A 24,964-nucleotide genomic window follows, 5' to 3' on the forward strand; every position below is an offset into this window, starting at 1 on the left:
TCGCGATGGTTTCATTTGTCTAAAACTGGGGTCGAATATATGGATGGTCATCCATTCATTATCTTTCAACATGTCAAACAATATAAGTAGTATCTCGTATCAAACAAAATTCATAGAAAATGGCGGACTTTCTCCCTTTAAAAGTTTACATAAGCAAATATATGCTAATTACTGTTACTGTTACGGCCCCTATTAAGAGGAAGAAATTGTGCACAATAATATCCGGATCCTGGATAACAGTGCATTAAGTGTTGATATACAGCCTAATTTCAAAAATTAATTAAATATGTAAATGAGCTGATAATCTGATATTCAATGTTGCAACCATGAACCTTTCTGCATAAATGTGAATGAATATATCCAATGGGTACAATCAAATAGTCCATTACATTATGATATATATTCTAATTACACAACTTTATTAAATATGCAAATTCACCAACTTTTCAAACTTTCAACGAATCATGAGCAATGAGACTAAAAAGTTTGATCACAATCAATGCATTCAATTTTGATAAATAGCCTACTTACAGAAGTTCAAAAACATACAAATAGTATATGTAGTGATCAGCAATTCATGCTGATAGAACTATCAACATCAGCATGTTCAGATTCCCTTTAAGAGTTCTGATCCAGGGATGTAGGAAATTTGGTTACACAGGACAAAAAGAAAAGTACAGGCGGTTACAAGTGGTGTGTGAGTGCATAAAGTTTGTGCAAAATGTCTTGATTTTTTATAGAAACTAAATTTTCACAGCCGGTAAATTTTAGCCAACAGCCAGTTGTTTTTGCCAGCTGCCGGCTATTTTCTACATCCCTGTGATCAAAATCAATGTCTTTAGTTTTGATGTGTGACTTTGTCACAAAGAATTTATTAATTATGCAAACATCACAGCAAACAGGACTAGGTCTTCCTTCTCATTTTACTTTCGACCAACTTTACATTGCTTGGCTTATTCGCACATTTTAACACCAGCACATCAACAGCATGGTTGATTGACCATTAACTTTAAGATTGAAGTGTTATGTGTGCAGCAGTTCTCAAGTTAATGTAGTGGAATGACATAAACACAGATACATGTACAGATGCTGGACACTAACTCCCCAAAACTCCCAAAGCTTTACATGAGTATGGTGCATAGGAGCTACAACAATCTGAACAAAAACCCTTATTTTCTGGACGGCTATGAAAACAGCCCCTTGTAAGGGGCTGTTTTCATAACCTTACGAGGCCTTGTACATGACAACTTCTTCATGTGGTGCAAGAAAGTCCATCAAAATAATTTGCAATCTAAAAACATGGCTAATTGCTGAAAGTGATGTAATAAACATTAAAACCCTGTGATTGTAGTAAAACTTTTATTACCTGTAACTGTATCTCCAGTGTCAGAATTTTTGTCCAGCTCTGGCAAGTCATCCACCTCTGCCTCCCGAGAAAGGCAAGTGTCATTTGCAGCATCATCACTGACCCCATGAAATTTCATTTCCTCTAGTTCCATGTTTTCATATGGCACAGCAGAACTGGAACAATCCTCAGCAGCATCTCCACAGTCTCCAGAACTCAGGCCAACATCATCCTTTGACTGGTTAATTCTGATGTCTTTGATTTTAACGACTGCAGTTTTGATGTTGCTCGCTGAAAAGTCGCCAGGTGTGGAGTCGGTTTTGATTTTTATTTCTAAAGAGTTATTTTCCACCTGTTCTGTGTGATGGCTCCTCTCACCATCTTCCTTGTCAATCAGTTCATTTTCTCCTTCGGAGTCTGAGACTTCAGTGGATTCCTCATCAGAACTGCTCTTCTGTTCTTCTTCAGAGGACATATCAAGCACAGGGCCCCTACTTCTGGTTCTCCTTCCTATGCCGGTTGCACCAGTCTCTTGATCAAGGATCGAACGTCTACTCTTCAGTGACGTAGTTGTTGTCCTTTTTGGAGTATTCGTGGTTTGACTGTCTTTTGGCTTTTTAGACAAAGTACTCCTCCTTTTCTTTCTCCTCTTCCTTCCTTTCTTTTTTACTTTGACTTCTGTAGGGTGACCTTGACAAAGTGTTTGCGTTCCTGGAGTATCACCCAAACCAAGACCTCCTGCCTCAGATTCTGCAGGTATGTTGTACCAACAAAGAAGTTCTTCGTTGGCATGAACATCCTGAAAAAGGAATAAAACAGAATATGAAAGACAGGAATATAGAAACATGTATCTTTGAGAGTGCAATGTGTCTATCAAAGGGATAGCAATTTCAACAATTTGTTTGTCTCTATCGTAACACTTCATTTTATCAAAGGCCAATGAGCCATAACAGTTTGCAATTTTTTCATTGTTTTACTCTAAAACTTGAATAAGTTAATGTAACTGTTCTTACTGACGGATAATTTTATTATAGATTGGAATAGGATGTATAAATTGTAAAAGGTAAATAACAATTGAGTAGCCCACTCACATGTGGCCATCTCCATAAAAACATTCAAGGGGCATAGTGCACACATGCATTTGAATCCTAACAGAAACACTGTATTGTAGTCCATTAACCCTTTCACCCCTTCCCCCATCTCTGGAAACAGGTCAACATACACCATGGTAACAACGAGTTTGGGCAAAACCATAGTAGTGACAGTGTTAAAACACACAGCACTGGACATCCTCCACATAGATGTAAAAGTGTGAGCTACTTTCATATCAACAAATTATTGCAAGAGGCAGCTCAGAGGCCTTTAATTGTTACAAGAACAAGAGTAAAATGTGAAAAATTAAATTACTGTAAAACATGAATTACTATCAAGTGAATGATTGATGAAATTTATACTTATAATGAGCAATGACCATGAACTTGCAGTTTTATATAATATATATAACAGAATAATACAGAATAGTCACTGACTTGCTACAAAAGCCTAAATTTGCACAATGAGATTACACATAATTAATAAAGTCATCAAATGAACTGAGTACACATTAATGGTGTTTCATATATATATATATATATATATATATATATATATATATATATATATATATATATTATATATATATATATATATATATATATATATATAATATGTATATACATATATATAGATAGATAGATAGATAGATATAGATATATTTATTTATTTATATGTATTATATATATGTCTGGGTGTCTGTAAATCAATATATATATATATATATATATATATATATATATATATATATATATATATATATATATATATATATATATATATATGTGTGTGTATGTATGTGTGTGTGTGTGCGTGCGCGCGTCTGTGTGTCTATGTGTGTATGTGTGTGTCTGTGTGTGTGTAAATTACCGTATAGGGTATGAATGACTGATATGCCACGACATAATCACCTACACTGATAGTTCGACAATTTCGCATGACAGCTCTTTTTGTAACAAAAAATATGTGGAAATATTGACTCAAAACCGCATTTCAAAATGTTCATGTCATACAATTCCATACAATTGGCTTGTGAAATATAATAATGACTGAGCCCTGGTTGTTCGAACCACCAACATCTCTGGTAAGATAAAGGCCATGTCTTTAATATCCCTATAGAGCCTCTAAAGCCCCAAACAGATGGTGACTTCACAGAGTATAACTTTACAGGGACAATAAAATGTTTGTACACCCTTAACTCATATGACCTAATTATGTCACTTTCCCTTATCTAGCTACATCAGTGATTTACTACTCTGGTATTTCCACACTCAATTAAATATGATCCATTCTAATTTGATTATGTTATGTGTTTATTTCATTCACTGTAAAAGCGAGCACAGGTTATTGGAAAAACTAATGGTTGTACAATACAAATATGACCCTTGACAAAGATCTGCTGGCATAACATTTTAGAATCTACAGAATACTATCAGACAATACAAAGAAACATGAGGCCCAGTGGCACCAAAGTCCCTTGGACTTCCAATGTCAAAATATAAACAAATGTGCTTTACTACATATACCCATACACAAGTCATATGGTGATAAAAAGGTCAAAGGTCACCCCTAAATTTGGTTATAAATTATGGTCCCACAGTGGTCCATGGTTAAGAGGAACCCAATCACAAGTCCTACCCATAACTATTGGATACATAAAACAAAAGAAATTGTAATGTCTCATTGGCAGAGTTTTTAACCTGACCTCCTGCTGGGCAATCCTCTCGACTTCATGTGTATTAACATGTCATACTGAAAATCAAATTTTGGCCGTCATTTAAACACAGTGTGGTTAAAAAGCAATAATATCAGTTGATTTAGGGTTAGGGTTAGGGTTTTGGTATGCTCAGTGTATGTTTAGTTTTTCATACATCCAGCAAGTGTTTATTTGCCTAACTGCACACATTTTTTTGCCCAACTTGGCCATACATATATGCACACATAAATTATTGTTTGCCTTACTGCGCTAGAAATTGAGTAAAATCAGCAAGGCTGAACATTTACATAACAATGCATTATTTACATATTCCTCTGTTGCGAAAATATATTCCTTTGTTGGGTTATTGCTCAAAAAAAAATTGGGGTAGCCTATCCCGCAAAATCCCTTTGATGAGAACCATGTAAACAATAACAAAGGTGATATGGTTGCAATGATCAATGTGCCATCCACAAACTTTGGTTTAATGCAACTATTTTCCATGTAGTAACTAATTGTGAACATTTACATTATAGCCTTATCAATATCGGTGAATTTTGTGACGTCATCCTTCCAAATTATTACTGATAATGTATCCTGATTATCCAGTATTGTGGCCAAGATGTTTTCTATATCTACAAAGTCCCTAGCACTGCCAAAACTGTAAAATAATAGCAATAATGTATCCCTCCCGGCCCATAATGGTCTCAAGCAAACTTTGCACTTCATAGTGTACACAGCTTCACCTCATACATTATGTTGTGCAATGTTTGCCTTCATCCATTATCTGCTGGGAAGGTACGTTATTTCTTAAATACATGCAGATTACGTGTGTCAGGGCAGAGTTGTTGCCAATTTGGTGTGAGCAAATTCAGTATCTGCATAATCCTGCAGACCTGGGATCAAGTTTGCCAGTCCTGCATACCTTCTGCATCATACAAGAGCAAAAGTAGTACTAGCTGGTATATCAGAATTATGAACTGGTGGAAACAAGTCACTGATCTTACATTTCCAGCCACTGGACTTGCTCATCAGTGCTTATGCATTGCTCACTAATTATTTGATTAGTAGCTATCAGTATGAAGTGTGTAGGGTGAGAGTGTGAATGGTATATATAACAGTGAAATGACAAATAAATGTCTATCTGTTACATCCAAAATTTTAATCAATTTCACCTTCCTCCTTCATAATGTGCTTTATTGACATTGCTCTTACTAGTCATTTGTAAGTTTTACAACTTTAGTTCATTTGATCATTTACCTTTATTGTTTTGTAATAAATTTCCTTCTGGTGTTGCATGGCAACCATGTTCTGTTCCTCATAGTAGCGGGCACATTTGATGTATCTCATCCAGTTTGACTTCTTTGGATTGGAGGCATCTATGCAGAACAGTCTGCGTCCCTTCGGGCCTTTAATCTGAAAGAAAAGTGGGCAAGTTATTTGTGGATCTTGACACTCTGTTTGCAATTTTTTTTTTCTTTTTGGAAATACCATGATCACCCACGCTTGACGGGGATATCATTAATCTAAGTATCACAATTACATATACACACTGAATAAACCTTTGAGGATTTTGATTGCAACATGCTAAGAAATCCAAACCGACAGTATCCGGTTCTTTTTCCCCTTACCTGCTGGCCTGTGATAAAAGGCATGTACCTTTCGACAGTGAACATATGTCATGTGACGCATGACGTGCATCATGTTTGAAAGATAAATGTTTAAACTGCAAGTAAAAAATAGCCTCTCAATTTCTAAAGACCAAACAAACTGGACCAACAAAAAGGACGGGTATTCTAAAGACACTTCACCTGGATTTGTATCATATGCAGTGTTTCATCCAGGATGGCATCAACAGGGGGATTTCTCCGTTAAGGGGGGGATTTCACCAGTTCATGTTTTCTACTTGTATCTCTAAGGTGTGACTAGCACCTTCATGGGGGTGGTCACCCCTTGACAAATTACTAGGGGATGCCTACATGTCAACAGAGGGGGAATCCCCCATCCCCTCTGTAGATGAAACACTGCATATGTAATATTTGCTCACTGATGAATGAGTTGTCAAGTGTGTTGTATGAGGCTGTCAATGAAATTTCATTGATGAACTTTGCTCACCTCCCATGAGTAGTACGGATCACAGTCATCGCTGACTTTCTTCTTCTCTCCGGCATATGGACCAAATGTAGTGCCCTCTAAGATGTCCTCCCTTGACCATACACCTGTAACATAAAGTGAACAAAAACATGGATTTTATCATCTAAGATCTCTCTACTGATCTAATAATCAGCGCAAAAAAGTCTACATAACTATAATCTAACTTTTACCTGTGAAAACTGATAACTTTTTAAATATGTAAACAGCATTACATTAAAAATAAACTTTCAGGAGACATAGTGTCGGTGTGAGACGAAGTGATGATATAAAACTATAATATAACAAAAGTTAATAAATTACACATTTGATTTGTTTACATGTTAAAATCTGTGTAGGATATATTTGTGCCCTAAAACAATTTACAAGTTGTGGAACTTGAAGATAACCTTTAAAACATGAAATTCTAAAATTAGCAAATGCATCAGGACTGATGAAAACATAAAAAATATCATTATTTTTTAATCTTCACGGTCTTTTTTAGTCATTCAATCATATTCACACACATGTACATACACAAAGAAATATATATGCTTTCACAAGCATGGCAATCAGTTTGCTTCCTGATGATTAAAATACACTTGACTGACAGCTGAAAAATATACTGCAAAAGGAGAAGAGAGCTGATTTCCTTGTAAAAATTTCCTCATCACAATACTTTTGCTCTCGTTTTCCTGTATGACTAATTTTAATTTCATATTGTTACAGTTTCCTTAAGGAACCATGTGAATAATATTAATACTGAGGTTACAGTACTGTTTGGCTGTACAGTGTATGCAAGTAGACCCGAGCTGTAAACTTTTCTTTAACACGGCCTTGTGCCGTTTTCCTTGTTCAGTGCTACATCCACATCATACAATGGAAGACAATGGAGCTGCAATGCAGCATGGGAAAAACTGAGAAAATCTCTCTCTCCACTGTTGGGTACATTTTGCATTCCAAGTCACTCCGCTGAACTACAATATAATCTGGCAAGCAAACATGACAACCATAAACAATATCCAAATGTGCTTCAAAGTCAAGGTTTTTATATTTGAGAGTCTGAGAATCTCATTTCAGACATGTAAGATTGATAAATGGTAATTTCATATCATTTGATCTGTTTAGTCACTCATTCTGAGTAACCTATATCACAAAATGCTGAAGCCCTGATAAATTACAATGGTCAGTTTTGGGGTTGTATCCCTGTTGAACACATCAAGCTGCAAAATATAACTTGATTATCAAAAGTATAATGGTAGAGTAACCTCTATGTACAAGATATATAAACGGTATATTTGGAGCCCATACATTGTACTACCAGCAAACTCCAGAACAAGATGTCACTCTCTTACAAATAATTCTGTAGTAAATGGACAGTGAAGATGTTAGAACTGTATGAACATATCAATGCTGTGCATGGCCAGATAAACGTGTGGATGGGAATACACATTTCTGTATGTGGCTTTGTTTGTACCACTGGACATTCATATCCTGGGTATAACTCACTGAATGGCTGTTCCCAACGTTTATTTTGAGTGCACTATCCAAAAACAGAGGAGGACATATTCATGAAATGGTTACTTCTATGATATATGGCAGCAGAGTGCAAAAGGTATGGTGACCTAACATTGTATGTTAACCTCTTGCTATTGCCTGTGGTTAGAGGCCTACACTGTAGTCACAACACACAGTCCCATATGCAGTGTCTGTGGCAACCACTGAGTTTCCCCACTACCACATCCAGCTCTTGGACACAGAGTCATCAATCTGTTATCTGTCCCCTACATTTTCAACACCATTTTTGATCTGTTCCCCTGACATTGTTGACTTGTACATGCATACAATGCTCCGCCTGAGTACTCACAGGTATGCTGTCAATGATGCTAAGTATTTGTTAATAGGAAATGCCATGTGATCTGTATGTAAACTGATATCTTATCTCTTCCTGCGTGCGACAGCACTGCATGACATTCAAGCTCTTAGGGTCTCATGAAACATGTTGGAGTTAACCCTTTGAGCGCCAAAGTCAATCTTTGCCACCTTTATAAAATGTAACCCAGTCAATTTTTTTCAGATTTTTGCCAAAATTTTGATAAAAAACTGTAGCCAATGAAATTTTAGGTCCATTTGTTCCAAAATTATCAAACAACAACAGAAAAATTCATAAAAATTTCTAAAATGTTGTACTCAAATTTCGGTGGGAAAATATATACAGCACTGAAAGGGTTAATCTGATTCGTGTGCTGCTTCAACTAGATTGGGCACAAAAAAGGATGGTCTATTTTGCTACTGCTGATCATTCTGCTTGCCTGCAACTTTTTAATACACATGCAGTCAAACAAGATTCTGTAAATAATTCTGTTAATTTTCATACCAGTATGGTTTCCCTTTCCTGACATAATGGCTTTTTTTCTTTTTTTAACAATATCAGTGCTCAATCCTTCCTACAATTTTACATTTCCCTGGATCTGTGTACCACCAAATATTCACAGACAAGAAATCAATATTTTCCTATGTATTTCAAAGTATATTTTACAATCAAATGTATCTCTTACATTAAGAGAAAAATAACAAAGTTAAACCATGTTTGTTAATATGAATGCAAAAAAAGATACTAAACTGTTCACCAAATAGTCAATGCTACTGGTCTGAAAGGTATTTGGACAAGCTCTCGGCTCTATATGTAAGTAAACAATTTAGCAAACTACTTTCTCTAATTTGCATGTCTTTTTTTAAGGAAACTAATGACTAGCTTGATGCTTAGTTTAAGGAAACTTAAAACTTTTTCATTCAGAAACTTAAAGTTTGCTTACTGACATTTTGGGGGAAACTTAAAGGGTTTGCTTTAACACCTTTTTGGTGAAACTTAGGGTTGCTTGTAACACTGACCTTTCCTGGGAAATTTTGAAGTTTGTTTACGGCCCTCTTTTGGGAAATTTATTATCGTCGTACTGGTAACATTAAAAAAATGTCAACTAAAGAGCATTTGAATGCATCTGTAAAATACTAAATGAAACTACATATTTGAACATGTCTGAGCAGGCCTTGCTGCCAAACATATCGTTGCAATTTCACTTAATTTCAATAGTTTTGCTAGAATATAACCTACAATGTACTATACTAGAAGATTGGCAGTGTTTGGCAGTGTCCTTCACTGACCCTACTTAACTTACAGTATGCACCATATATATCATGTCTCATATAAGAGCATCAGGATTTGACAGACCTGTGAAATATCAAAGTCTCCTATGCAAGCTATATGTATTTGCTCAGTTCTGCATGTGAACACTTACTCAGTTTTTTGTACAAATATATTTTGGAAATTTTCGAATAAGCTTTGGTAAACAATTCTTTAATCAACAACAATTCTTGTTTTACAACATTCATTCTTTTTTTTTTACTGTGACTTGGCAACTTACATTATCCAGCCACTGTGACCTCTGACAGCTAAACTGACCAACCACCACTTCAAAAAAAAAAGATTCTCTTTGACCCATGAACATTTCACATTGGACGATGGTAGAATACCTTAGAAATTAGCAGAATTCCTTAACTGATACAGGTGTCTAGAAATATGGTCATCTAGAGGGCATACTGTAATAAATCCATATTTTCTTATAGCACCTGCATATATTACACAACTGAGCCATAAAAGTCAAGAGTCTGCATGACTAGCCACATAAACAACTTTTTTATTTTTCTCTCTAAAATGTCAATATGAACTTTGTATATCAAACGATCATCATAGAATATTAAGGTAGAATGTGCCTCAGGGACAGATATTTGGACTCTCAAACTTTTCCGATTCTCTTCTGATCTACCACTTGTGGGATCTAATTTGAAAGTTCTTGCTGTAAGGAAAATTTTTACCGTCTTAGTTTTACAAAATTAGCAAATCTTATTTTTCTCCATAGAGTTAACACAGGGATGGCATCCATTTTGAATTTCAAACATTGGTAAATCTGGGGTAATTTGTTTCTCTGGCACCAAAATTTGCAGGGTGGCCCCCAGTTTTTATCCTTGATTTTGAACGAGAATTGCTGAAAGACTCCTTTCGAGGCGCATACTACCTTAAATAGTGGCAGTCACTTAAATTATGTAATTTTCCAATTTTTTCCCAGTCAATACACATGACAAATAAAACTGATTGCTAATGCTAGGAATAAATCATACAAATTTTCTAGGACTGCATATTTCCCTCGGAAATGACCACTAGTAAATTAAATTGTCACTAAATTATCATAGCCTTGTAATTCAATCACATACTCAAGTGTTTTCTAATTTGCTTTAATGTTTGACACGTCTTCTGAAAAACAAAGTCATTCACAGCTACTTCATCAGTCACTCTATCGGCCCCAAGATAAAGATTCACTCTCAATAAATGAAGGTCAACTCTCTCTCATCATGTGTAAGTGTAGTAACAGATATTAGTTAAGCCCTCATTGTTCATGTGAAAACTACTTATTTGAGTGGTTTTCCATGAGTGCTTTACCGATGTAAGATGCAGTTATCTGATGAATACAATTGGGAATATCCAAGGCTGCTGGGCAAAAGTGTTGATGTTTTGTACATCAATGATTATATTTTTTTTAAATCAATTCTTCACCAAATCAATCATTGTCCTGGAGATAAATTGCTGAAAGTAATTTACAAGTACAATGGGCTAAATGACTTTCTGTGAGATAAAGCTATGGCAGACGACAGATTAGTCTGGAGATTACACTGTAGCTTTAGGGGTAATTCTTCCCTACAATGGATGTATGCTGGAGTGGTTATGCAATGATGCAGGCTCAATGGCATGATATTGTACAATTTCAATGCATGATTGTGATTGGAAAGGGCACAGAACAGGCAAGGAGTAATCTGTATGTACAAAGTACACATCGTTCAGCCAAGTGATAGAAGATGACGAACATATTTATGTGACTGTCCTACTCTGCAGTGTAATTTATAATTGTGTCAACAATGTAATTTTCCTGTGATATGCTGTTACAGGGTAAGAGACACTATCGCAGCAATTGTGTGATAACAGGGTCAAATGGATAGGATGGAATCATGCATGAAATACATGCCACTGGCCTGAAAGGTATCCATGTTGAAATAATGAACACACAGGTAATTCTTATCCACCTGATTCAAAACACAAATGGAAGAGAACAACTCCATTGTTCACCCTCCATAAGTCATGCTAACACACCAATTATAAATAGCCATGATTGTTATAAGAATATTAAAGAGCACTAAGCAAACACAATACACTTTATGATAGTTATTATAATTTCCTTGTACAGGGCATATATCTATTAGTGTGGCATGAAGCTTGTAAGTTGAATAAACAACAAACGATGACTGTCAATCTTCACTGAAAGGGAGGGAGATTCCCAAACCAGGAAAAGATACCCTGAGCTTCATAAGGGATGACCTATGACCACGCACTTACAAAGAGATAAACTGATTAATGATGTTGTTGTTGTCATCATCACCACAATTACAATCATCATCATCATCAATATTATTATAATATTACAAGCTCGTCAAGTGTAACTAATTCATGAAAGGAAATTACACAATTTCAAGATTTTCACCAACAACAACATATGATTTTCTGATTAACCAATGGAATTCATACACATGTACATATACATGTGCTTCTGAGTTGAAACGTTCAGACAGTGCTTGATCAATGACATTCACAATATATATAAATTTACATAAAGCCATTTGCTCACATCCATGGAGTAACCCTTATATCCCTAGACTTTAGTATGTTCCTAATGATAGCATTGGGGTGGGTGAACCCATGTTCAGGAAAATAGAGGGTGAAGGGGTTAATTAAGGATGGTTGATGATATTTAACCAAAACTGGTACTTGATATGACACTAATGACATTAAAATTCATGGATTCAGCAAAGACAAGGAAAGTCTTGAAATACACTGAGCCTTAGTTTTTTTTATCTGGAAAATATCAGTGTGCCATCTAAACTAAACAGACATGGCTCATCATGGACCCAAGAAAATTCTGTGTCATGGGCTGACTCAGAAGAGTTGTGAGTGAGAGGGCACACTGGGTAACAGCTATAGGTCAACCAGGATTGACTTTGTGACAGGGAGATATGCTCTGGCCAATATTACTGTAAGATGACATAATGAGGGTCACAAAAGGTCATGGTACTTCTGTGAATGTGATAATCCCTACACCGGAAGTTGTAAGAACTTTGAACAAAGTCCATTGTATGGAGGTTAAGTTCCCTCATGTAATGGAGGTTTCTGAAGATTTGCCCTAAGGGGTTTTATAATTAATCTACTGACAGGCAATTTGTCAAGTTTGCCTTCCATGATGTTTTGAAAGTTCCCAGGCAAGACTTCATACTGGAGCCTGTGAGTGTGACAAGTACCCATGTGCCCTCTATCTTTCATTTCTGAGCTTTCTGAGTAAATTTTGGGATTTTGAAAATCTACTGGTACATGTAAAATATAAAATTGTCTTTGTGTCAGAGACTTTTCTTGGGCAAGCAGTACATGAGTCAATCTGGTACACAGGGCACACTGGTTTGTAAGTTGATAGAGAGACTGATGACACCTGGGGGGATACATACCGACTTTGTTGTCTTCCACACTAGAGGCCATGAATTGACACGAAGATGGTAACCTCATATCATGAGGAATAGCTTCAGCTTCTTCCATTGTGATCAGGCTGCTGTTTAAGACATGAAAACACAAGAGAGGAATGTAAGTGAAAATTGGTAAAATTTGCAAGTAGCTGAAAAATTCTGATAGCTTTGGAAAGTCACAAAACTGAGTTATTTCCTCACCAACAATGCACTCTTGCATCAAGAGCTTGCAGTGAGGTCAAAAAAAGATTTATTTTCAATTTTATCATCTACAATTATTAAAGGACAGAACAATCTCTTATCACTTACAGAAATTGGTACTTGGCAAATAGTTGTTAAACCATGCTTAAAATACAGATTTTAAGAAAAAAGTAAACAATACAAGGACAGATATGCATGACCAACTTGAGGTCATCCACACAATGTGCTAATGCACAATACAAATGTTGTGAGAAACAACCTTGATGCCAAAGAATTTCACTGTACTTCTGCTAACAACTATGTAGGCCATGAAGATTTTGAAAGTCAGCACAGAGAACTATGTATGGCTTAGCTGTCTGAACAGATCATCCTTGTAAGTATAAAAAGTATCAAAACTTGAATTTCTGATATCGTCCCGGTATATCACAACATCATGAAGCTGGTAAAATTAGGTCATTTGTTTCTTTATAGATTTGTTGCTGTTTACATGTTTGTTTGTCCACTGATATCAGTATCAACATATTACATTACCGTATTTTATACTGGTTACAAACTTAGCCTAAATTCTATCACAGACAACTTCATGAAGGACACAGACATGTGGGTTAGCAACGTCTGCAGAAACAATTCACATGTGTACATTCCATTGTGCAATACATGTGTAGTGTGAGTCATGGACCTACATGTATCTTACATAACAAGCTCAGCTCCACTGCCAAAAAGCTGTTTATATTTCAAATTGATAACCATGGCACAATACAAGCAATATGTCCCTGTTCAGAGTTACACAGAGTACCGGAAACACCCACCTCCCCTACTTATGGGGGTCAGTATTATTGTATTGAATTCACACACACTAATACTTCCTGAGTCCACAAATCTAAACTTCCTCAGAGATAGACACTGATAGACACTGATAGCAATACATGTATTTCAATGGGAAGTGTTAGGACCCAAATCATATCCATTTCAAAGAATGCAATCCAACTTTGCTATACACAACAAGAAAACTCAATCAAAACCATTTGATACGAACAGGATAGGAACAGACCGTTTATCCCTATCATCATCAACATAATGGAGCCACCCGGGCGTTTCCTGTTGTGATAGTGGAGAAAAATATACACAGTGAGGGGGGAGACACAATGAGGGAGACACAGATGTCACAGATATTACAGCAAATACTGAGTGACTGGATGTCATCCTTGCTAAATTATCAGACATGTAGAATTTGTCATAGTGTGTGAAATATTAATGATATTATCAGTTTGGAAGATTGCAAGGCTGTGATCATCAATCCTTTCAAAAGGAAAGTATTTAGCATAAGGTCTTGCTACAGTTTGGATGTCAGTTTCATTTCTGGACAGAGATGTGCACAGAGACAAGAAAAAAATTAACTAATGACTTGATGATGCCCTAACCTCAACGGCTTTGAGACGGATTTTCCTACACACGTCAGATTTTGTTGAAGAAAACAACAGAGGTGAACGGAAATACTGTAAGGGTTTTGGGTCTTAACAACTGATGGGGGGGTTTGGGAACTGAACAATTGATGGACAACGCCTGGGATCAACTAACTGTTCAACATGCAAGTCCCCAGCCAAACAACCAGAACTACACCTCTGTAAATGTCTACAAGCTGCACATGCAACAACAGATTGCCTATGAGCAACACAAAAAAGCTCATCCTTGATAAGTTTTATCAGTTCATGTACTTGATACTGTAGACTTCTTAACTCCGTTGACATTTTTTCTGCCAAACAAAATTATGGTCGATGCTGAACCAAACTATGAGTTGGGAGCCTGGAGGATAATGTCTCCACACTCTAACATTGATGGTAAGGTGATTGGAAAATTGAAGCAATATCCTTTGGCAGATTGTTGTGTAGATTGTGGGGTGAATGCAAAATGGCCAGTAACAGCTACAACCAGTAACTACTACTTATGCCAAAGAAAAGTCATGTGACTAGTGGACCAGTTATACCGGTATGTGACAAGCATCCTAGTTACCTAAACATGTGGTAGTGAAAGGATTGCTGCCATAAAATGATCAACATATGCTGTTATAAATGTACACATTGTAGCATAGCCACTGTAACAGGTACACCAAGAATGTCCCACATCATTTACAATGCTGTAAACCTAAATAATCTAATTAATTAATTGCAAGTGGGAAAGGTTACAGATGACACTTTCACATGGCAACATGAAATGGAACCATTTAGGGACCGTCGATAATTAAAGCTGACGCACGACAAACGTAATTCTTACGTTTCGGGGGGGGGGGGGGGGGGGGGGTTAAAAGCTCATTTCGTTTTGTGTGCGTCAATATCGCATAAGGATTTTCTATTGTTTTCGAAGTGCGACTTTGCAGCGAGAACGCAAAACTACCTTTGCGTTCATCGAGAACAGACCCACAAAATACCACAGTCCCCTGTGGTCTATTCTGCTCTGCGTCTATGCGCCCCATAGATGTGTGTACATTTGCCTGAGAAAAACCGTTTTTTTAGACCACAGGGGACTGTGCTAAATTGGGAGACAGAAAAGACAACGAAAAGACATGAATGTGAAATAAAAACTTGTATACTTTGTCAACTTGAAACATATATGTGAAACATTTTCCTACTTGCGAAATACATTAAAAGTGAAACGCGTAAAGTGGAGGTTTATTAATTAATGTGCCCTTCCGGTATTTTTTCATGGGCGTTCAGATCGGAGAGGTGCGTGTGGGTGGGTTTGTCAGAAACGGCATCATAATACGAAATTTATTTCGCATAAGAACTTTCATTTTGAGGGGGGAGGGAGGGGGTTTCAAGTAAAACGTGCATCAGCTTTTATTATCGACGGCCCCTTACTAAAGTGCAGTGAAAAATTCACTGGATGTACCAGCACCTATGGATACTATATCTCATATCTTTCTTACCCTGAGGTTGATCATTTCAAGTTCAAAGGAAGAAATTTCTGTGCAACACCTGGCTTGGTAGACAATCTTGCTACAAAACTAGATTACACACACTTTAAGTACGAAAGCAATCGTTGCTGCAAATACGTATATCTGAATGTCTCCTCCCCTAAGCATAAAAATACCATGTGTAAGTGCATGCTTTTCAAGAACAGGTGATATAATAAGTGATGACAATTTTATTGACATTTTATATCCTACACCAAATATGTAGTAATGAGTCAAGGTGCAGATACCATTGCTTGGGGAGAGAGGGGAGGAGAGCTGTTACAGTAATATTTCAAAAGTCTGTTAATTTTGGTATTGCCTGGATTGAACAGTACGTTGGAAATCCAGATATTTTCTAAAGTATATTTACACAGAGAATCAGGCATTGTCACTGACAAGACTGGCATCAACAGATCGCAAACTCATTAAAATTAACACTGTAAATTTAAGTCTTTACTTGAACCTGAAAGATACCTGAATATTCTGATCAAGAGGTATAACTTTGTACTGTCAAATTGTCATTGTTCTAGCCACAAACTCAATGTTGAAACAGGACGACATTTAAAGATTCCATATCAGCAAAAGTTGTGTATTTATTAGACAAATGTAAAAGATATTCGAGCTGTCGAAGATGAATTCCATTTTGTATTTATTTGTTCACTTTACGAAGAGCATATACACTGTGCCCAGGTCACTGAGATTAAATCCCATCGTTGACTAGAATTTTATCATCTCAAAACCCATAACATAAGCAGCGTTTCATCCAGGATGGCATCAACAGAGGGGATTTTCCCCTTTTACCAGAAAATTTACCGGGGTTTTCACCAGTTAATGTGCCCTGCTTGTATCTCTAAGTTTTGACTGGCGCCATTTCATGGGGGGCTGGTCCCCACTTGAAAAATTACTATTGGGTACCAATATGTCAACATAGGGGAATTCCCGTCTAGCTCAAACACTGCATAATTTGTCAACTTTCTAAGCATTTATGGTCAGCTATTACACTTTGAGATGATACTGTTCCTGACCTGGGTGGAATGTAAGTGATTTCTTTATATTTTACAGTACCACTGTAATGCTCTCCTGTTAAAAGGAATCTCTATTCCCCACATATCTCTGTACTTTTTCTATGCTTATGTTCAGAATATAAGTTCACTGACCATAGCTTACAATTATATTTTTTGTAAGTACTCTGTACGATAGGCAGAGGCCACGTATTGAAATTAATAAATTCAAAGCTCAAAGCTCAAACTCAAAAGAAGCAATCTTCCTGATTTTACAGAATCTCCAAAATTTTCACTACAAATCTTAGGTGCACCCAGACAGTGGATGGCTGAGCCAGTGTACAAATGGATATGGGGACAACAATATTCTACCTTTCATTAGGTTGGATGTGTATATAACTGTACTTCATAATCACCATGTATCTGTTCACACTATACCCTTCAAGAAGTCATGTCTTAATACTTAGATTGAATCGATGTGCAAATAACAAGTGGAAAGAACAAAAAATCTGGTATCTGTTGGGTTACCAGTTTCAGTACTACCCCCTCAAGCATGCCCTCTAATCCACTACAATGATGTCACAATACACTAGAGTTCACCTTGACACAGATTCCAGTGAAGAGTTGTATCAGCCCTTTGTGTCCAAAGTGAAAGCCATGAATAGATTTCTTTTCCATCAATGGCAATGTTTAATTGACATACATCTACATGCATGCCTCTCCCAAGGAGAAATTGTGTGTAGCACTGGGCTATGATATAAGTATCATATTTCCCTGCACACAAACACAATTCTGAATGTTTTACTAGAGTTTACCTTGAGAAACACTTAGGGCGTAAGGTGCATGTAAATTTATAGTCCATCACCCTGATTGAAAGAAATCTATGATGAGCCATGCAACTGAGTGGAAAGAACTTGACTCAATGCCATGGCAGAGTAGTAACTAGTCCTGTTGTGTTTATGATTGCTATGCATTTGCTCAGGTTTTATGTACACATAAACATACACATTTGGGAGTACAAACACCATTCCTGTTATCCTTGGCTAGGGCTTTACTGATATAAGGGGACAATCCCTGTAATATGACCAGGGAACCCTCATAAAACTTACAGGGGTACCACCAGTCTTAGCAAAACACTAGACAAAACCTGGCAATGACACAATCATGTGAAGCAGAATAAACACTACCTGTTCATGATACTTACATAATTCTGTTGTCTGGATATCAGAAACAAAGAAGTCTTGCCATTCAAAGAAAGTGTTGACACATACACATCTGTATTCTGTGACAAAAGAAAGCAAACAAGAGTTCAGAGGGTTAGCACAGGTCATGTGATCATCATATTATGCAAGTATGACATGGCAGGGCTCGAAATTAGCGGTAGTCCTGCGTCCACAGACTACCAACTTTTCCCTGGGGCTACCAAAGTCCATGAAATGGTAGCCCACACGGACTACCAAAGCCTTGGACATGAAATACTTGGCGTGCGATGTCCGCCACTTTGGGACGAGCTAAATTCAGTCAACATGCAGTTTCATTTATTTGAAGCAATTATCCCTTCATCTGTGAAGAGTTTTTTCTGGTGACTATTACAATTTTCACTGCTATGTTGTTGTTTTCACAAGATGCAGAGCGTTTGATACTAGAATGTTGAGTTGCTTTTCCGTGTGTAGTCTTTGCATGCCAGTTCACACTATGCTGTTGGTCGGGAGCATACAAGACGAACTTGTGTCAAATTTTGGGGTTTTGATGCTGAAACTTCACAAAACTGTCACTTCTGTATCAACAGATTGTGTAATCATTTTGATTTGAAATAGTAATATAAAACACTGAGTTTGTCTTTTATTTTTGGTTGTCGATCAGTATCAATGTATTACGTTCTGTATATAGAGAGGCTCAGGTGTAACAAGGCATGCCAGTTCATAAAGATCATGAGAATATTTTTTGTCTGTTTTTCTTTGCTCAAGTTACAATTTCTTTGGATGTGTAAGCCGATTTTGAAACTAATAGAAAGTGTTAAAATGTACATAAATTGGCATAAATTAAGCGGTCGTGACACATAACATGAGGTTTCTCGAGTTGAAGCCCCTACTTTTACTGCTATTTTGTGTTGCTGAACCTGGGCTTATACTCGGACGAGTACAGTATCCCTAACTAAAATATTCATGGACTACCAGCCATTGTCATTGGTCTACCAACTTCAGAAAATGGTAGCCCAAGTGGACTACCAGGTTAAAAAGTTAATTTCGAGCCCTGCATGGGGACTTTTTCACTCCACCAAGGGGAATTATAAACACTCCATGGCAAGTTGATTAATGTGATTCAACAAGAAAGACTTGTTGTGAGAAATAATGCAAGTGTGTTGTAACAAATAATGCTTATGCTGTTCAAGCATTTATGCAGAAAAAATGACGAAATCGCAAACATTGGTACACAGGGTTGTATTCACCAAACAGGCTATGGTATCTTAGACTTGAATAGAACCATTCTTGCCAAGTCTTGGAAAAATGTATGTTATGAATTTCTCAAGTAACATTCGCAATGTACCTGTGTCGACTGTACTATGATTATTAATAATGACTGCTTTCTAGCAATATCCATTAAAAATTCATCATACTGTATCATAAGCAATGAGATGGATGCAATCATTTGGGCTGTAGGACTGCATGTATAGGTACATGTAAGTGGCTGAATCAGGAACAACATGCATGGATTGACTATCTTTAAAGATCGTGACCGGTTAGACTAGAGGTTGCAGGGTTTAACAAAGAAGCTGGAATAAAATGTCAGCGAGGTGTTAAACTTTCCATTAGTCAACAACGGTGTGCCTATTGTACGGTAGCAACACTTCCTGTTATATTGTTCATGTGGTCGTGTCCTAACCAGGTGCATGCCCAAGAATCTTATAGGTTGGCCCCTGGTACATGAGGGTTTGACTTGCCCCAGGCTAGCCAGGTTGGAAAGCTATCTCAGGTATTGTAATTTGCAAATTCATCAAAGATTTTGCCACGGTTTGGCAACCCTTTATGGGCAGCTCAAGCACTGTACTATTATCTAAACAGCTTGTGTTTACAAACTCAACTGGGATACGATTTCAATAAAGGCTTACTTTACTTTACTTTTACTTTACAAAGGTTCTATCCCATTCAGGGTTCAGGCACTGGCAAGAAGGAACTCCAGTTATATTCATGAGCTTCTTGCCAGAATGTAATCATTTTTCAGAAATACCAAGTTGGTTGTCATATTGAGGTACCCTGTATATGAAACAACCTCCCCAGTGTATGCATACATTCACATTGGCTCTGCAATAGAACAGACAACCATGAATGATGTATTGCACTGTTTATACTGAGTTTCTCTCCCTGTACCGCATCATTTTGGACATGGCAACTGTACAATTTACACACTGCCATCTACTGTAGAAGCAGAGCATTTCTTTAGACATGGCACTGGCTGAGGTGAAGACTTGTCAACTTTCAATCTATCCGACGTATCTATAATGACGCAGAGTCTTGAGACAATCAGAGAAGATTGCTGACAGGGAGGGTCAGTGAATCGTGGAGAGCATCTGAACATACATGATTGATTCATTCAATCTCTGTAATGGGAAACAATCCTTGCTGACGGCGGTGCTCAGAGAACATGCAATTCAAGTGAAGATGCACATGATTTATGACATGTATATATAATAAGCGAGTACAGTACTTCTCCTTTCCATTCTCTGTACAAACAATGACCAGGTTACCCCATATTGCACATGTACAGATGTCTAACCTCATGTGTACCACATACACTGTATAACACAATGCTTTGAGAAAACAGAAGCATGGATGTTCTACACAACAATGGTTAATTTGCATATTCTTATGTTATGCAAATACATTCTCATGTGTACCTTTTAATAAAAGATGGGTGGAACACCCTTAAAATCCCATACCGGGAAAACTTTGGAACACACCAGTTACACTGTATGATTATACCAAAGTGTAGAGTCTAGCAAGGAAACATGCTGATATTCACTGGTGGAGTATAACTCTCCCTAGCCACAAAACTTGATAAATTTTTCACACAATCTGTGTCACTATAGTTTACCTGCAAGAGAATTGGCAGCTGCTCCAGACGAGCAAGATATGCTCTGAATCTTGTTCATGTACCGTACTCGTCCGAGTATAAGCCCCTGCTCATGTATAAGCCCCCTACTGATTTCAGAGGATTTTAGAAAATTCATTACATCCGTGTATAAGCCCCTACCCCAGTGTAACTCAAATACAGAAAGGTTAGGAGAGTATATTTAGTCATTTAACTTGGTGAAATTACTTTTAGATAATAAAGAAACTATTAAAAGATGTTAAAACAATGGGAAACTGGAGTTTCCTTGACAGCATCGTAAGGAAAATGACACGTTTTCCCACTACTATCTTGATTCTTTGACCCTGTTCACCCCCGTCTCCTAAATAGAATAGTCTCACTCACGTCAGCCATTGTTTATTTTCATTCACGGCCACGATGTTTTCATTCTCTAAACAAGCCGTTTCTTTTGTTTGAAGCAATTATCCTTTCATTTGTGAAGACTTTTCCTGGTAACTATTACAATTTTCACTGCTTAGTGTTTGTTGTTTTCACAAGATGTAGACAGTTTGATACCGGAATATTGAGGTGCCGTTTCTGTGTAGACAATGCATGCCTGTTCACATTACTGTTGATCAGCAGCATACATGACGTCTTTGTTTCAAGTTTGGGTTTTTTTTCGACGCTGAAATTTCACCAAAATGTCACTTCTGTATTCAGAGATTGTAAAATCAATTTCCTTGGATGTGTAAGTCGATTTTGAAAACGATAGAATGATCGAGTGGTGTTGAAAAAAATCGTGCATAAAATTAGCATAAATTAAGCGTCCACAGCAGATAACATGGGGTTGCTCGAGTATAAGCCCCTCCCCTAGTTTTACGGCTGTTTAGTGTTGCCAAACCGGGGGCTTATACTCGGACGAGTACGGTAAATATTTTTAGGTGTGCCATGGGAAGGGAGATCTTGGTCAACATTAAATATTAGCAACGGAAATGTCTGTGTAAACTGTCTGGGTACACAACTCGGTTGCAACATATTGGCTTCTGTTGTCAATTGTTTCTTCAGTACCTTGTTGATTCACCTATTTTTAAACCACAGGCGACAAAACAAACTTCACTTGTAGACGTCTCATGGCCAGCTTGTCTGACGAAGGCCCTTGTCAAAAACGAATCCTTAACATGTGCAAGGTTTCTCGATGTATGTATGTATGCTGATCATGTAATCCTGTAAACCAAGTCCACGCCATTGAAATGGGAAATGATATGGAGGGGTGGGTGGGGGTGGGGGTGGGGTGTAAAACAGGAAAAGTGCAAGCAACCAAATTCTCAATCATGACATATGCTGGCAGACCAGGTCACTCATCCTAATCTTTTGTTTTTACAATGTTGGATTTTGTTGACAACGTTTTATGTTCATGGCATCTCCAAAAATACCAGAAATTCAAAATGACTAAAATTCGCAATAAATGGTAGATTTTATTTGGATATACTACTATCAAATATTCACATAGAACGTCAAATAGAACTGAGCTTGTGGAAGACAGTTTGCACTAGCAATCATTTACAATTTAACACACTTTCAACTCAAGTCAGTCTGGCAGTGGTCAATATAATAACCCCTTGGGAGAAGTTGTTACAAGTTCTAGAGAGAGTAATTAAACCTACCTGGACTGAAACAAACATGCCTAAGTTATAAATGCTCATCTTGTACACAAATACTTGAAAGCTGCATCACTCTAAGTCAAACAGAAATGCCCCTATCGTCTGTGATTTTCCTTCAAAATCGGTAAGACTAGCACATAAAATGCTGATACAGTATAGCCCATAGCAAAGTACAATGTACACATACATGTACATTTGAAGACAAGGGGTTTTTAATAGACCTCTAGTAAATCGCCAGCTAACCTCACTGGACACCAATCACTGCAGGACTCCCACATATCTGAAATCACTGAGGACACATTGTATATCAACAAGTACTGGTCTTCTGAGAACATGACAGTCATCATTATGTCTCAAAAGCTGCAGTAGACACCAAAACTATCATCAATCTCCACACACTTGACAGTATGGAGCCGACATATTTGTATTATGACAAACACATATGGCATGCTTACCATATCAAGATGTAAGAATTATAAGCACTTAGATTTTCTTTGATAAGTTTTGTTTGACAAGTCAAAAAGTCACCGGCTACATGTATATAAGCATCTGTCAGAGTCTATATGTCACTTTTGCCGAAAATTTGTTTCTTCTTTTCAAAGCTTCTTACACAGTAACTTTGACGTATTATGAGGGTTTTTGGTTTTGTTTAATAACATGGTTTATGTGTCTAATTCCACTGTAAAAATCATATTGAAATGCCTTGTGTGTATAATGTTCAATTATTGACAACTGAATTCTAATATTAACCCCTTTCAGGCCTAAAACCCCTATATATACATTTAGGGGTAGTTTTGCAAAGATACAAGAAAGTCAGGCCTGAAAGGGTTAAGGACTAGAATTCATTTGTCAACAAAGATATTGAATATTGTACACAATGAGCTGTGTTTGCACAGCCACCATTTTACACTACAACATACTGGAAGACCAGAATGAGAAAATGAACTTGTTTTCTGGGACAAAAATGATAAAAACACTACACCTGTTGTTCCTCGAAGCTATATATGAATTATTGCTCCTTGAAGCTATGAAAACTAAATTTAAATGAAACATGAACCGTATACCCACTCTGAGATGATACGCCACAATGCTCTGAAACTGTTATTTCATAAATGATACTGAGTAATACTGATACTGAGTAATTTATGACATTCCATCACAAACCTTGAGCTGAGATTGTACAACCATTTGCATATTAAATTTCAAATCTACACCGATGAGGTGATTGTTATAAAATTTGGATGTCCATACATGACATTCCATTGTACTACAAAACCTTGAGCTGAGAATTTGTACGACATTTACATATCTAAATTTCAAACCTATCCTGACTTGGTGACAGTTATACAATTAACATGTCCTTGTGAAGTAATTTGCACCTGCAGTCTTCAATCTTGCCACTGCACTGTCAATTCTGGAGTATAAGTGCTTGGCGATATGGGATGTCCTAAAATCGCACTCACCGGTATAGTACACCGTCCTCAATACAATAAGTGCATGTAAGGACATGCACGTTTTCATGTTCACTATGAGATATTATGGTGTGGTAATTCACAGTGAGAGGGGCTATTATGACAACCCTCAGTGACAGCACACACTGGTGTGGTGCGTGCTGTAAATCACCTTCAAAAGCCTTTGAAGGGTCACAACATGCACCCACAACACCAATACTTTGACAAGGTAGAGAGGGTAAGATTGCCCTGACTCAGCAAATACCAGGATACCGTAATATTTGGCTAAGAAAGAGAGATTATTCGTTTCTGGTCTGCAACAATTAACAAAAGTAATGCTACACAATGTGGTATGATTTTCCTTTTCAACCACTTTTGGTGTGAGATCGCCACAACAGTTACCTTGTATTGACTGCAAAATAATTTCTCTTCCTATTGAGTATTTAATTTTTTAACCCTTTGTGCACTGCAATTTTTCCAACCAAAATATCAGGACAACATTTTACCATTTTTCATGAATTTTTTTTTCAATTTTGTACAAATGTAGTTTTGGACCAAGTCGATGTAACTTTTCATTGGCTAGTTTTTTGACCAAAATTTTGGGGAAAATCTGGAAAAAAACTGTCTTGACCTGAAAAAAATTGTTGGCATTGTGTTCTCTAAAGGGTACAAAAATCGATTTTGGCATTTAAAGGGTTAAAAAGAAGCAGTTATACAGTCTATTTCACTCGATTACTTTTATTGATACCTTATT

The 24,964-nt window shown here is 37.0% G+C and overlaps 1 protein-coding gene across 2 annotated transcripts in view; it reads right to left on the reverse strand.

Moving 5' to 3' along the window:
- The window catches only part of LOC139136851 (uncharacterized), a 46,293-nt gene that overhangs the window by 12,199 nt on the left and 9,130 nt on the right, over window positions 1-24,964 (reverse strand). For both annotated transcript variants that reach the window (XM_070704687.1, XM_070704686.1), the window contains exons 2-6: window positions 18,235-18,312; window positions 12,864-12,964; window positions 6,249-6,352; window positions 5,394-5,549; window positions 1,367-2,144 (exon numbers count right to left, since the gene is read on the reverse strand). In XM_070704687.1, the coding sequence (XP_070560788.1) occupies window positions 1,367-2,144; window positions 5,394-5,549; window positions 6,249-6,352; window positions 12,864-12,951 (1,126 nt within the window). In that variant the 5' untranslated portion in view covers window positions 12,952-12,964; window positions 18,235-18,312. The remainder of the gene's footprint in view (window positions 1-1,366; window positions 2,145-5,393; window positions 5,550-6,248; window positions 6,353-12,863; window positions 12,965-18,234; window positions 18,313-24,964) is intronic.

This window comes from Ptychodera flava, chromosome 7 (genome assembly GCF_041260155.1).
Source record: "Ptychodera flava strain L36383 chromosome 7, AS_Pfla_20210202, whole genome shotgun sequence".
Lineage (NCBI taxonomy): Eukaryota > Metazoa > Hemichordata > Enteropneusta > Ptychoderidae > Ptychodera > Ptychodera flava.